Below are 13,270 nucleotides of genomic sequence, written 5' to 3' on the forward strand. Positions count from 1 at the left end.
GGTCAAAGGTTTTGTGTCTGGTTTGAGGTTCCAGAACCTCTGCTGGGAGCCTCGCCTGGTTAGAGAACATGGCCAGTTCAGGCTCCGTACCCCCATTACTAGGAGTCTTTGCTAGAGTCACCCTCAGATATTTCTAAGATTTTCAACTGCACTAGGCTTCCACATCGACCCCCAAATGTCCACCAATTTCACTCATCTCTCCTAGTATGCTCTCTCTCCATCACTTCCCACCCCAACAGGCCTGATGCCTTCTTTTCCCATACCCACTCACCCCCAGTACACCCACAAAATCTATTTGATTTCCCCTTCCCAGGAAGAGCTAAGTATCTTCCCTTGGGTCCTCCCTGTTACCTAGCCTCTCTGGGTCTGTGGATTTTAGCATGGTTATCCCGTACTTAGCAGCTAATGTCCACTTAGCACTGAGTACATCCCATGTTTGTCTTTCAGGGTCTGAGTTACCTCACTTAGGATGATTTTTTTCTAGTTCCATCCATTTGCCTGCAAATTTTGTGTCATTCTTTTGAATAGCTAAGAAATAGTTCCTTGTGTAAATGTATCACATTTTCTTTATCCATTCTTCAGCTGAGGGACATCTAGGTTGTTTCCAGTTTCTGGCTGTTATCAATAAAGATGCAATGAACATAATTGAGCAAGTGTCCTTGTGGTAGGATGGAACATCCTTGGGTATATGCTGAATATGGTATAGATGGGTATTGAGGTCCAGGATGTCCCAATTTTTGCTTACAGAAATTTTTGCTAAACAATCTGTCAGAATTGCATCAATACAAATCATTACTAGCATTTGCAGAAACAAAGCCTGGCACAGGGGCTCACAATGACCTCACGTTTAAAAAAGAACTCTGTGAGGTCATCTGCTAGTGTATGCTGGAATAGACGTCTCCTTTTCGTAACTGCAGCAAACCACAGTTGTTTTAAAGTAGCTGCTGTAAGATGTCTCAGTTTCCTTGACATTTCCCCGTGTCTCAGATGGCTTGAACACCCACTCCATTCACTACAGTTATAGCCTCTCCCATAGCAATGTCTCTTCCCAAATAATCTTACAGATTCATCTTGGAGGACTTTCACCCATTTTCTTGAGGTTCATAAACCTTCGTGCAGCAGGAAGACTTTGCACTGTGCAGAGTTTAATCTTGTTCACCATAATCAGTTTTACACCAGATCAAAATGAACATCCTGTTGAGTGCCCCACCCCTTGGCTATGGCTGCCTTCCAATGCAGTAAAAGCCTGCCCCCTCATCCAGGAAATAAAGACTGCACCAGTCTGCTTACAGAAGAAGCAGGCATTCATTTGTTCTCAGAAAGTTTCTGCAGCAACCATGGCCACCTTCGTGGAACTCAGTACCAAGGCCAAGATGCCCATCGTGGGCCTGGGCACCTGGAAGGTGAGTTTGCAATCTTGGGCCTCCTGCTCCTCTTGAAGGGGGGACCTTGGCATTTTCCTTTCATTTGACAGAATCTGTGTTGGGTTTGGAAGCTCAGAGCTGTCGCCCAGTGTCCCTTCATTTGGGGCTTCTTTGGGCTACGGAGAACTACGATGAGCCTTTCTCTGAAATGAGGATAGTTTCCCTGGCAAGTTGGAACTATACTTCGGGAAGAAAATAGTTTTCATTGTCGTTATTTTCTTAGCAAGCATTTCCTTGAGACTCAGAGGCTCTCTGTTGGTTTGTTACTGGCTGAGTGACTGAGAGAGGAGAGAGTTCTGAAGGACCAGGCTCCCCCTGCTGTTCATGATGCTAAACTCCTTGCAGGCATCCAAGTGGCCAGGGAGCCTGGGGGAGAGGGAAGGTCTTAGACCCCAGCCCAGGTTACTGAACTGGCACCTGCCCTTCACCAAGACTCCACGTGATTTCCTGACAGGAAAGTAAAATCTGATTGTCCTGAGGACTGCAGAGCCTGCACTTGAAGTCAGCTCAGGCTCTGCCCCTCCTGTGTTAATCTCTCCTGCCACGTTGTTCCACGGTCCATCCCAGTGTGCAGAGTGAATCGCATTTCCCAACCTCTCCTCAGACAAGTCTGAAATTGTTCCATCTTGTATCTCTGCCTTCTTTGTCTTTCACCTCAGCCACAACACGACAATAGCCAGTTTGTTCATAGGAGCTGTTTTTAGTTAGGAGTTTGATTTCTTGAGATAGGGTCTCACTCTAAACCTACACTGACCTTGAGCAAACTGGGAGCAGCCCTCCTGCCTCAGCTTCTTGAACGCTGGGACTACAGTGTAGACATCATCCCTGGATCATGAGCTGCTTTGGAACCCTTCTCTCCTGTCTCAGAGACTCCTCTACAGGCTTCCTCCTCTGTCCCTTTGTTCCTGTTTGCACAGAGCGTCAGATCTGTCTTTGTGTTGGTGCTGCACTGAAATCTTTCTAGAACAGCGAGACTTGAACCAAAGTAGGAATTTCACATTCCATCAAGGTAACAAATAAATCACAAATCTCCAGGGATAAAGTTAGAAGCGATGAACACTGAGAATTTCAAAAGCAGTTGTAAATATCGTAAAGGAGCTAGCTGTTTTCGAGGTTAAAGAACAGTGCTGTGGAGTAATCCTTCTGTACACTGTGAAGATGTGCTGCTCTCGTGGTTAATAAAGAGCTGATTGTCTGATGGCTAGACAGGATCTTGGGAGCAGAGAGGCTGCTGGGAGGAAGAAAAGAAATGGGTTAATTTAAGTTGTGAAAGCTGGCTGGAGACTAGCCTAACCTATTGGCTCAGAATTTATAATTAATATTTTTTTGTGTGGTTATTTGGGAGCAGCTGGTGGACAGAAACTTCTGCCTACATGATGGTGCTGCTTTAGACACTGTGCTTATCAGTGGACATGCAGAAGGGTGGGGCTTTGAGCCTGGGCCCCAGTGCTTCTAAATTTCTGGCAATTCCTTGTCCCCATAATGGTACAGCTGTTCATCTCTGCTTTATGTGCAACGCTTTATCATGGTTTGATACTTAAAAAAGCATTTTTAGAATTTTGTTGTTTGAGAGAGTCTCATGTAGCCCAGATTGGCTTATAATTGCTTATATGGCTGAGACTGGCTTTGAATTCCTTATTCTCCTACCCCCTTTCCTCCCAAATGCTAAGATTGCAGATGCAGGCCTCCACATCTGGCAGGATTTTGTTTTCTCTTGAATGAGGTGGTAATGTGCCAGGGGCTGGCCTCAAAGTCATGACCCTCCTGCCTTGAGCCTCCCAGAGTGGGATTGGAGGCGAGCAGCTCTATGCTCTGCAGGGAGATGAGTGCAGAGTATCATTTCCCACCACCAATGTCTGGCTCGGCTAGGTTAGATCAGAAGGTGATAGTTCAAACATTCTTTTCTCTTCTTTTGTTTTCTTTTGCTTATAGGTGGGAGAACAATCGGTTGTTACAGTTTCTTATTCATTCCTGTTCTGAAACAGTGATTACATACTGGTTGCATCCACCAGCCTTCTAAGTGCCAGGGGATGTGCTAAAACCTTCACAATCCTGTGGCAAGCAAGGAACACAAAGGCCTCATGAAGCAGGATCCATTACTGTTGCTATAGTTCCTTGTCAAGGTTTAGAGAAACTGAGGAATCCCTCAGGCTCATAGGGCACCAGAGCAGAGTAGATTAGCTTGTCATTACCGTTTTGAGAGCCTTCTTCCCAGAGTCTGAAAATTCCTCTGGGTTGTCTCAGAATCGAGTTTTCAGAGTGGCCTTCAGCAAGATGCAATGGGAACTGTCTGACACTCTTTGGAACCTGGAGGTATTTCAGATCAACCTGGATCAGAGGACAACTGGTTACTGACTAGAAGAGGACATGGTTTGATGATCACTACAGTGACATGCATTTTAAGATGCCATAATAAACTCCATCACTTTGTCAACCTAAAATTTGAATGAAAGAAAAAAATATTAATTCACTTTTTCTTAGAAAACTTGCTCAATGTATGCTTTCCTCTCTCTTGTCTACTTGGAAGTAAGGCTTCAGCAACACCATGATTTTGAGAATATGGTCTATGTGGAACCTTTAAGAGGGGGCCTTGGGTTTGTCTAGCTGTCTTTTCTGTTGTCTTTCAGTCTCCACCGGGCAAAGTCAAGGATGCTGTGAAGGCCGCCATTGATGCTGGGTACCGCCACATTGACTGCGCCTATGCCTATCAGAATGAGAATGAAGTGGGGGAAGCCATCCAAGAGAAGATCAAGGAGAAGGCCGTGAAGCGGGAGGATCTCTTCATTGTCAGCAAGGTAGAGTGGCCCACTTGGTGGAGGGGACTTCAGGCAGGTGGAAGTATCTGGGTATGACTGGCTTCAAGAGCTTATCAGTTATCACTATGTGCCTGCCTGTCTACCAGCCCTTTTCTCCTGTCTTCATTATATATCTAGACAGATTTCCACACACAAAAATCTCCAAAGGTTCGAGTGGCCACACCTATATATACTCATTGTCATCAATCACGGGCCTGATTGACCCGAGAATAAGGAAGTGCTAAAAGGGCCAGCTGTTCCTAATTGCACCCTAATGCTTGAGCTTTAAGTACCACCACTGACTCCTGCCCACAGAGAAACCAGAGCCAAGGAAGGAATAACATAGGAATATAAAATTTTAGTCAGCGACCAACTCTGTTAAATGACCAAAGAAACAAATCGAAAACCAAGTGCACAGAACACTTAGGAAATGACCTTGACCTGATGAGAGCTGATGTAAACTTGTTAAGTGTCAAACCCCGGATAAACAGCTGAGGTGTTTGATATTAATATATAAAAGTCGACCTGGTGACTAGATTCTCCTAGCAACTCACAGTCCTTGGCTGTTACAGGGTATGTCTGTCATACCCTACCGTCTAACCTGAACTCTCCAGCCCAGGGGCTGGGCTGCTCTTCCCCCAAAGGTCTTCCCTACAGAATCCAGACACTTTGGTTACCTGCCCCTTTTGTACTTTGCCCCTCACTTCTGCCCTCTTACCTCTCCCCATCCCATAGCCCACCTCAGTCCGGTCACGTCCATTCTGGACTCTCCCAGACGTTTCTGCCTCTGGACATGCTCTCCCTTTTATCCACAGTAAACTTCCTCCTCCACCATACCTGGGAGCCTAAATGTCCTTTCCTCTCCTTTTTCTTTGTTTCCATTCACTACTGGGCTGCATTTCTTAACTGTTTTTATTATCAATGAATGGCCTGGCTAGGGTTTATAAATCTCAAAGCCGGTAGGGGGGCTGTGGCATGGGCCTTCCTCTCCCCAGTCCTAACGCCTCTATCTCACATTTGCAGCTGTGGCCCACCTTCTTTGAGAAAAGCCTGGTGAAGAAATGCTTTCAGAAAACCCTCTCGGATCTGAAACTGGACTACCTGGACCTGTATCTAGTTCACTGGCCACAGGGATTCCAGGTTCGAGCTTCTCTTTGCATTGTCTCTACTTTCTGGGAGATAGCACAAAATGGAGACCATGACAAGTTGTGGCACTGGAGAGGAATGAAGCAGGAGACATCTTTTAATTTTTCTTAGATTATCTGCATATGGGTGTTTTAGTTACATGTCTGTATGTGCACCATGTCCGTGCTTGGTGTCTCTGAATATCAGAAGGACGCATGGGATCCCTGGGACCTGGAGTCACACATGGTTGTGAATAAACACATGGGTGCTGGGAACCAAACCCAGGTTGCCTGCAAGAGCAATAGTGCTCTTATCTGCTGAGCCATCTCTCTAGTCCCCAGAAGATCACACACAGAGTAAATAAAAGAGCCTGGATGGAGTGGAAGTTGAGGCAACAGGTAGTATCTGTGGAGCCTCAAGCTTGGTTTGATGCAACCGTGAAGAAACAGTCATTTCTGCCAGCTCAGATAAGCTGCCACTGGCCAGTCACTTTCCTGTCGAACCCAATCCACAAGAGCCCTGGGTAGGATGTCTTGGGATGATCTTGCATAAGTCCCTATAAATCAAAGTATGCCAGGGAGTGACTTCCAAATATGGTGATATTGGCAGTTAGCCAGTCCAGCCGGAAGAGCTGCTCTGTAGTGTCTGGGGCTCTACTCCCAGGAACTGGAGGGATGGGAGTTCTCATTCTGTTGCCCTCATGAACAGCGATGGTCACAGTGCCAACATTTAAGCCTTCTGAAGGTGGCAAAATCAGAAGCTGGCTCCTTCTTCCCCAGATAACCATCCTCTTTTGGTAGAACCTTTGTCTAGTTACCTTGACATTAAAATTCCTCCAAGTTTATATTGGTTAATTTCCAGGATGGTAATGGTGGCTTCATTGATATACTGATGGATCTGGAGCCATTTGGTATTGCCAGAAACAGAGGGCTCACACCCTGTGGCAGACTGATGCAGAAATGTGTTTGAGAACAGCTGTTTTTATGTGAGCGCTCCAGAGTTTGACCCATGTCCGTGCAGGTATGGGCACTGTTCACAGCACTGTCCTGAGATATCTCCCCATAGGACCAGATTCCAGTGAGATTTTTTTTTATTTATTTACAGGCTGGGAATGAGATTTTCCCCACAGATAAAAATGGCAAACTTCTCATGAGTAAATCCACATTCTTGGATGCCTGGGAGGTAGGTTCCAACTTGTTCCAAGGGTGCTCAGAGTTAAAGCCTTGTGTCAGGCCCCCTTGAGGCTCCGCCCTGGTATGAAATGCTCTGTATATATCTTCAGGACTGTTCTTCTCCCTCTCTCCTTTAATGTGGTGTATATGGAGGTACCTGTGAAGGTCAGAGGACGGAAGGAGATTAATTCCTTCTACCAGGCAGCTTCCAGGGATAAAGTGAGATTGTCAAACTTGGCACAAAGGACCTTTACCCACTGAGACATTTCCCTGGTCCCATGAAACACCTTAAGGAGCAGAAAATATCTTGCTGTAGCCCAGGCTCTCCTAGAATCCCTGAGTATGTCAATAATGTGACAATTCTGTGGACCCACAACAAACCGCAGGGAACAGAATTCAAAAGAAGGAAAGAAAAATGAGTGTAAGGAGGGCAAGATGGATCATACAACCTACCCAAACCCGCCCCAGGCCGCACAACATTTACAGTATCTCACTGCCCACTAGACTCCCCCCCCTTTTTTTAAAGATTTATTTATACAATGTTCTGCCTGCATGTATGTCTGCATACCAGAAGAGGGCACCAGTTCTCATTGTAGATTGTTGTGAGCCACTATGTGGGTGCTGGGAATTGAACTCAGGACCTCTGGAAGAGCAGACAGTGCTCTTAACCTCTGACCCATCTCTCCAGCCCCCCACTGGACTTTCTTGTCTCATCAATGCTCAGCTACTCTACCTAGTAAAATCCACCCTCATCCCTGCTGTGGTTTTCAGCTTTGTATACTAAATCTCCAGAGGAGTTAAGAACATCCTGATGCCCATGTTGCATTCTAGAGAATTCCTCAGAAGCCAGGGTGTGGAACCTAGACATCCATTTCTGTTAGTGCTTTCAGAGTGTTCTAAGTTGTAGCCAAAGATGAGACACCACGTGTAAGCTGAACACACCCTACTTGTCCCTACTTGCCTCTAAGCCCTTGCTCCTCCTTCCCCCCAACCTGTTCATGATTTTACCACCTTTCTATATGTTGTATTTTGTTTTCAGGCACAATTTAAACTCTCTTCCTAATGTCTTCCCTGGGATCAGATGATTTCTTCCTTATCTTCCTCATCCCTATGCTATTAGAATTGTCAAAATTCAAAGCACAAAGCACATACATTGTATAGGTTTACATTCTGGAAATAGACTAAAACCAGGAAATTAGAAAGAATGATTACAAATTCATGTCCAATGTATGGCTGCGTGTATCAGCTGGATAATCCTCTTTGGTACCTTTAGAACAAGCTCATTGCATTTAAGTTATAGATAAAGAAACCCAAGATAAAGCAACCCTTAGGTTGCTGCTATTTGGGTTGGACAAAGACCAATGAGACAGATGTCAGGTCACACAAATCTAGGCTGGGTGCCCTGCCAGGGCCCATATATCTGCAAGACATTCCTACTGCACACTTACAATCACAGCTATGTTAGAGGTTGAGGCAGGAAGATCAAATCCTGCCTGGACTGTAGAGTAAGTTCAAGGCCAACCTGTCTAACTTAAAGAGATGCTATTTCAGAACTGAAAACTAGAAAGGGGGTGGAAACTAGAGACGTGGCTCAATGGGAGATTGCCTGTGTAGCACAGGAGAAGCCATAGACACAACCCTAATACCATTAAAAAAAAAAAAAACAGAGGCCATAGAGATGATTCCTTTCCTCACACTGTGGGCTATTTCCTGGTAAACCCGTGTCACTCTGGCCTTAGAGCAGACAGCAAATAAAACCTTCACTTCTCCTTGTTGGTTACAGCTGAGCAGGGGACAGGTAGAAGGGTTGGAACCAGCCATGCAGGCACCACAGTCTAGCTGGAGATTCCCTTTAGTGATTCACTTGACCTTGTCACATGGAAGCCATTCCTCTTATCCAAGGACGAGGCCAACCCAGCATCCCTGTATCCTCCTGCAGCCATCTAACTGGTGTTTCTCACTGTGACAGGGCATGGAGGAACTGGTGGACCAGGGGCTGGTGAAAGCCCTGGGCATCTCCAACTTCAACCACTTGCAGATTGAGAGGCTCCTGAGCAAGCCTGGACTGAAACATAAGCCAGTGACCAATCAGGTACATTCTCTTTGGTGAAGGCCCCGCTTTGGGACTACTTCAACACTGGGAGGCAATTTCCATACAAGCTATTGAATCTCATCTCTGAGGTCCATGTTCAGGATGCCCAGGGAGGTGGGAGAAAGATCCCTGGGTCCATTTCATAACATATCTATCAATGATTTGCATTTGGTCTTTGTTTGTCTTTTCTCGTGTAGGAAAGTTCTTTTGACCACTCTGAAAGCAGGACTACTCCCCTAATAATGGCAATGTTTTCTTTTGCAGATTGAGTGCCACCCATATCTCACCCAGGAGAAACTGATCCAGTACTGTCACTCCAAGGGCATTGGAATCACAGCTTACAGTCCCCTGGGCTCGCCAGACAGACCTCAGTAAGGCTCCAGAGTGGCAGCTCTTCTATTACTTACAATTGGGATTCCATAATTTAATATTAGTAGGTAATTTCCAAGATACAAGGAGAAACGTATCAGTGGCAATGTGCTTGACAACCCATCTGGTTTTACCAGGGTAAAGTGTTTTTAAAATGGTAGCATGTCTGATCCCATGAAATACCCCATTTTTGCCATCCAGTACTGGGGAAGTTTTCTTAAATTGCTAAAGCATTGGACCTATATATGAACCCAGGGGAAAGACACAAAATTTTCAGATCAGCCCACCTGCCTTGCAGAAGAAGAAGGCTGCAATGTTCAGCCTTGACCCAGACCAGGGAGTGTTGCTCACTGGAACGTAGCCACAGTGGTTTTTCATGCCAGCCATCTCTCTTTCCCTAGTGCCAAGCCAGACGACCCTGTAGTACTGGAGATTCCCAAGATTAAGGAGATTGCTGCAAAGCACAAGAAAACTGTGGCCCAGGTAAAATAGAGTGCTTTTTCCCTTCTCAGCAGCAATTCACTCTAGTCACGTATTTACCCGTATTGTTTTTTTGTTTTTTGTTTTTTTATCTCTTGGAGAGGGACAAATGGGATTGTAAACCCATGGGAAGGTTCAGAAAATTAAGCCGGTATCAAGGAAGGAAGGAAGGAAGGACCGCCTCTGTCCATCAGCTTCCTGCCACATCCGCAGGTTTTGGGTTCAGGTGCCGATTATACAGGGTCTTAGCTTCATGACCATAGGCTATCTTCCTCATTCCTGACTAGGAAGATCGTAGTGTTGTTTCCTGGATCAAGGGACATAGCAAGGGAACTGGCAAATGCCCCTAATACTGAAGTGCCTTCTTAATGTCAATTGTTGTTGGACGTAGATAATCTCACAAGCAGGAGTTCTTGTAGATAACCAGACACGTGCCTTGTCTTCGTGATTCACAGGTTCTGATTCGGTTCCATATCCAAAGGAATGTGGTGGTGATCCCCAAGTCTGTGACACCTTCCCGCATACGTGAGAACTTTGAGGTATGATGAGGCTGTTTATCTGATGTTTTTCAGTGGTACAGATGATCGGGAGGGAAGGCGGGTCCCTGTCCTTCAGCATCTCCTCTCATCCCTTCGTTGCCAGTGTGTCTTCCCTTGTTCTAAGCACTTTATCAACTCCTAGGCCAGAGAGCTGGCCCCCACAGAGCTGTATGATCACCAGTGGGTCACGGATGGACTGGGGTGGGTATCGGCAAAGCCCTGTCAGGACTGGTCACGGCTGTGCCTGCACCATGGATGATCACAGCTTACACCACCGAGCAGACCACTGCAAACTACCGAGTACTTAGCTCATCGGCCAGTCATTGTCCTGGCCAACTATACACTGTCTTCGTCTACTCACCTATGTTTTGTAGATATAGGGACTGGATTTGAAAAAGAGCCCTTCTGTTATTTTGTCTTTTTTTTTTTTCTGAAGCTGAGGACCGAACCCAGGGCCTTGCGCTTGCTAGGCAAGCGCTCTACCACTGAGCTAAATCCCCAACCCCAAAAGACCCCTTCTAAAATGCCTCAGGAATCATAGTCATTGTGCATACTTCACACCCCTACAGCCAAATCTCTTCCCATCTTAGAACACTAAACTCTATAAATAATTTACTCTTAACGTGTTTGCCATGGACATATTCAGGGAAACATCTGGAACCTCACATCCCATCAACACTTTCCTTGCTAAGGATGTTTTTGGATCTTTCTAGGTCTTTGACTTCCAGCTGAGTGATGAGGAGATGGCCACCATTCTCAGCTTCAACAGAAACTGGAGGGCCTGCAGCGTGTTTGCGTAAGTATCATCAAGTTAAATAAGAGGTTAATCAGGTCTTTATCTAAGGTTGTAAAGGGTGGTAGGAAGGAACAGAAGGCATGAGGGATTGTGGGATGACATTCGTCTTGAAATACTATTTTAAGGTTGTTTTTAAAAAATTAACATTTGAGGGCTGGAGAGATGGCTCAGTGGTTAAGAGCATTGCCTGCTCTTCCAAAGGTCCTGAGTTCAATTCCCAGCAACCACATGGTGGCTCATAACCATCTGTAATGAGAGCTGGTGCCCTCTTCTGGCCTTCAGGCATACATACAGACAGAATATTGTATACATAATGAATAAATAATATTTTAAAAAAATTAACATTTGTGTCGTGGGGAATCATTAGTAGGAGAGACATTATTTGATGCCCATTTTCTTAATTTTACACACAGAGCTAGGACGTTTAAGAAAGGAATTGTTACAACTACGTGGGAGTCAGAAGTTCTCATTCCCTTCCACATTCATTTAGCAACTTACTGCAATGTGCTATGGCCAGGAATGATCTAGATCGTCAGGGCATCACACTACAAACTTCCTGTTCTCAGTCTTATATTCTAGAAAGGGAAAAGTGGGCTAACACCAAATATGTATGTCAGAGAGTAACACACGCTACAGAACAGTAACATGGGGCGGAAGGCAGAGGCAGTGGTGAGCCCGGTGTGATAACACTTTAATCCATGGTTATCTCCGGAGGCTTCATTGATAAAATGACAGTTGAAGAGGGTGAAGGATGAGTGGCAATCAGGAAATAGCATTCTTGACAGTCACAGCTACCACTGCAAATGTCCTGAGGCAACAGGTTCAAAGCACTTGGGTTAGGATGCTATTGAGAATATAGTGCACTGACAGGGTGTTATTGTAAGAAAAAAGGAAGTTGGAGACAGCGTTGGGTTAATATCAAGTAGGTGCTATAGACCATGTACAGGGCTTAGAGTTTTAGGTCTGAAGGAGGGAGAAGCCATGAGGGAATTTCGAGCAGAGGCTGGCATGACCTGGCATGCCTTAAAAGATTCACCAAGACCTGTGCATCGAGAGACTATGATAACCCATGGGAAAGATGAGAGTCATTGGACCAGGAGCATGGTGTGGGGGAGGAAATGAGGAAGATCATAATCTAGATAAATGGGAACACACAATCCATTAAATTTGCCAAAAAAAGATTTAACAGTTGAATATAGTTTTTATTCCTTTGTTTTGCTTTTGCTTGAGCAGCTCAAGTACAGAATTAACATTTTGGGAAAGTCCAGGTTTTGAGATGTGTTTTTTATGCCAGTGGGGTAGCAACTAAGAGTGTGTGCGGAGCTAGAGGATTTGGTGGACTCCAAAGCCAGCCTAGCTGGGTCCTAATCCAATCCCTACCACTTACTCACCACAGATGAGGCCTGGGGCAGTTTCGATGTCGAAAAGTCACTCTATCTACACAGTCAGATGACGGTATTAATTACAGCAAACCTTCACTGAAGACCAGCTGAAATAGAGCAGACACTTTAAGCTCTTTGCTTATATTAATTTTATTTAGTAGTCACAACCTATCTGTCCATTTCAATAGTATTTCCTACTTCACAACAATGTGAGAATTTGAGACAATAGTTCTGAGGCCATCGGCTGTGTGCCAGCTTGCTTATGATCCCTCATTATGGCAACATACTGGTGACGAGATGAAATGGTTTGCAGGCCCTCCTTCCTTTATAGTCCTCTCGTACTTTTGGGGGGGGTCATGTGGTGTGTCTCCCCACCCCCATCATGTCCTGTGTCCACAGTTATGTTGGGGAAGAGATTGAAAAACACGGGAAAGCTGAATATACCATACAAGAATGCCTCCCATCATATTTTTGCCTCCGTGGACTATTTTCTCCTTCATGTTTGTTACTGCAGCGCAATTAACGAAGAGGACTATCCTTTCCACGAGGAATACTGACGCTGATTCACTTGAGGAGACTGCCTGGTGAACCCCATCTTCATGGTGTGAAAGTCCCTCCTGATACCTGCCTTAGCCAAAGTGTGTCTAATTCTGGTAACACTGAGAATACAAAGACAAAATAAAAAGTAAATAGTAGTAAGTCTTGTAGTGTGCTGTGGGACAATGGTCTTTTTTTTTATCCTGTCACTTGTATTATTTTTAATAAAACGCTGATTGGCCAGTAGCCAGGCAAGAAGTATAAGCTGGGCAACCAGGCAGGAAGTAGAGGAGGGGCAATGAGAACAGGAGAATTCTGGGAAGAGGAAAGCTCAGTCTGCAGTCATGACCCAGATACAGAAGAAGCCAAATGTGACTGCCTCACCGAGTAAGGTACCGAGCCATGTGGCTAGCACAGACAAGAATAGTGGGCTAATAAGTTATAAGAGTTAATAAGAAGTCTGAGCTACTAGGCCAATCAGTTTTATAATTAATGTAGACCTCTGTGTGTTTCTTTGGGATTTGACTGTGGGAACTTGGTCAACAGTAGTGTGCTGTCT

General features: G+C 45.2%; 1 protein-coding gene across 1 annotated transcript; it reads left to right on the top strand.

Annotated features, from left to right (window-relative positions):
• The first annotated feature begins 1,256 nt into the window (after positions 1-1,256).
• On the top strand, positions 1,257-12,873 carry LOC142838448 (aldo-keto reductase family 1 member B7). Its single transcript, XM_075953926.1, has 10 exons — positions 1,257-1,403; positions 4,052-4,219; positions 5,243-5,359; positions 6,449-6,526; positions 8,486-8,608; positions 8,873-8,979; positions 9,379-9,460; positions 9,913-9,996; positions 10,710-10,792; positions 12,689-12,873. The coding sequence occupies exons 1-10, from the start codon at positions 1,338-1,340 to the stop codon at positions 12,729-12,731; spliced, it is 951 nt and encodes a 316-aa protein (XP_075810041.1). The 5' UTR covers positions 1,257-1,337; the 3' UTR covers positions 12,732-12,873.
• Positions 12,874-13,270: the final 397 nt, after the last annotated feature.

This window comes from Microtus pennsylvanicus, chromosome 19, assembly GCF_037038515.1.
Source record: "Microtus pennsylvanicus isolate mMicPen1 chromosome 19, mMicPen1.hap1, whole genome shotgun sequence".
Taxonomy (NCBI): domain Eukaryota; kingdom Metazoa; phylum Chordata; class Mammalia; order Rodentia; family Cricetidae; genus Microtus; species Microtus pennsylvanicus.

Excerpts from the sequence above, each read along its gene's own strand:
- LOC142838448 (XM_075953926.1), top strand. The coding sequence starts at position 1,338 with ATGGCCACCTTCGTGGAACTCAGTACCAAGGCCAAGATGCCCATCGTG. Across the intron at positions 5,360-6,448 it reads ACTGGCCACAGGGATTCCAG|GCTGGGAATGAGATTTTCCC; the intron begins GTTCGAGCTTCT and ends ATTTATTTACAG. Across the intron at positions 6,527-8,485 it reads CATTCTTGGATGCCTGGGAG|GGCATGGAGGAACTGGTGGA; the intron begins GTAGGTTCCAAC and ends TCACTGTGACAG.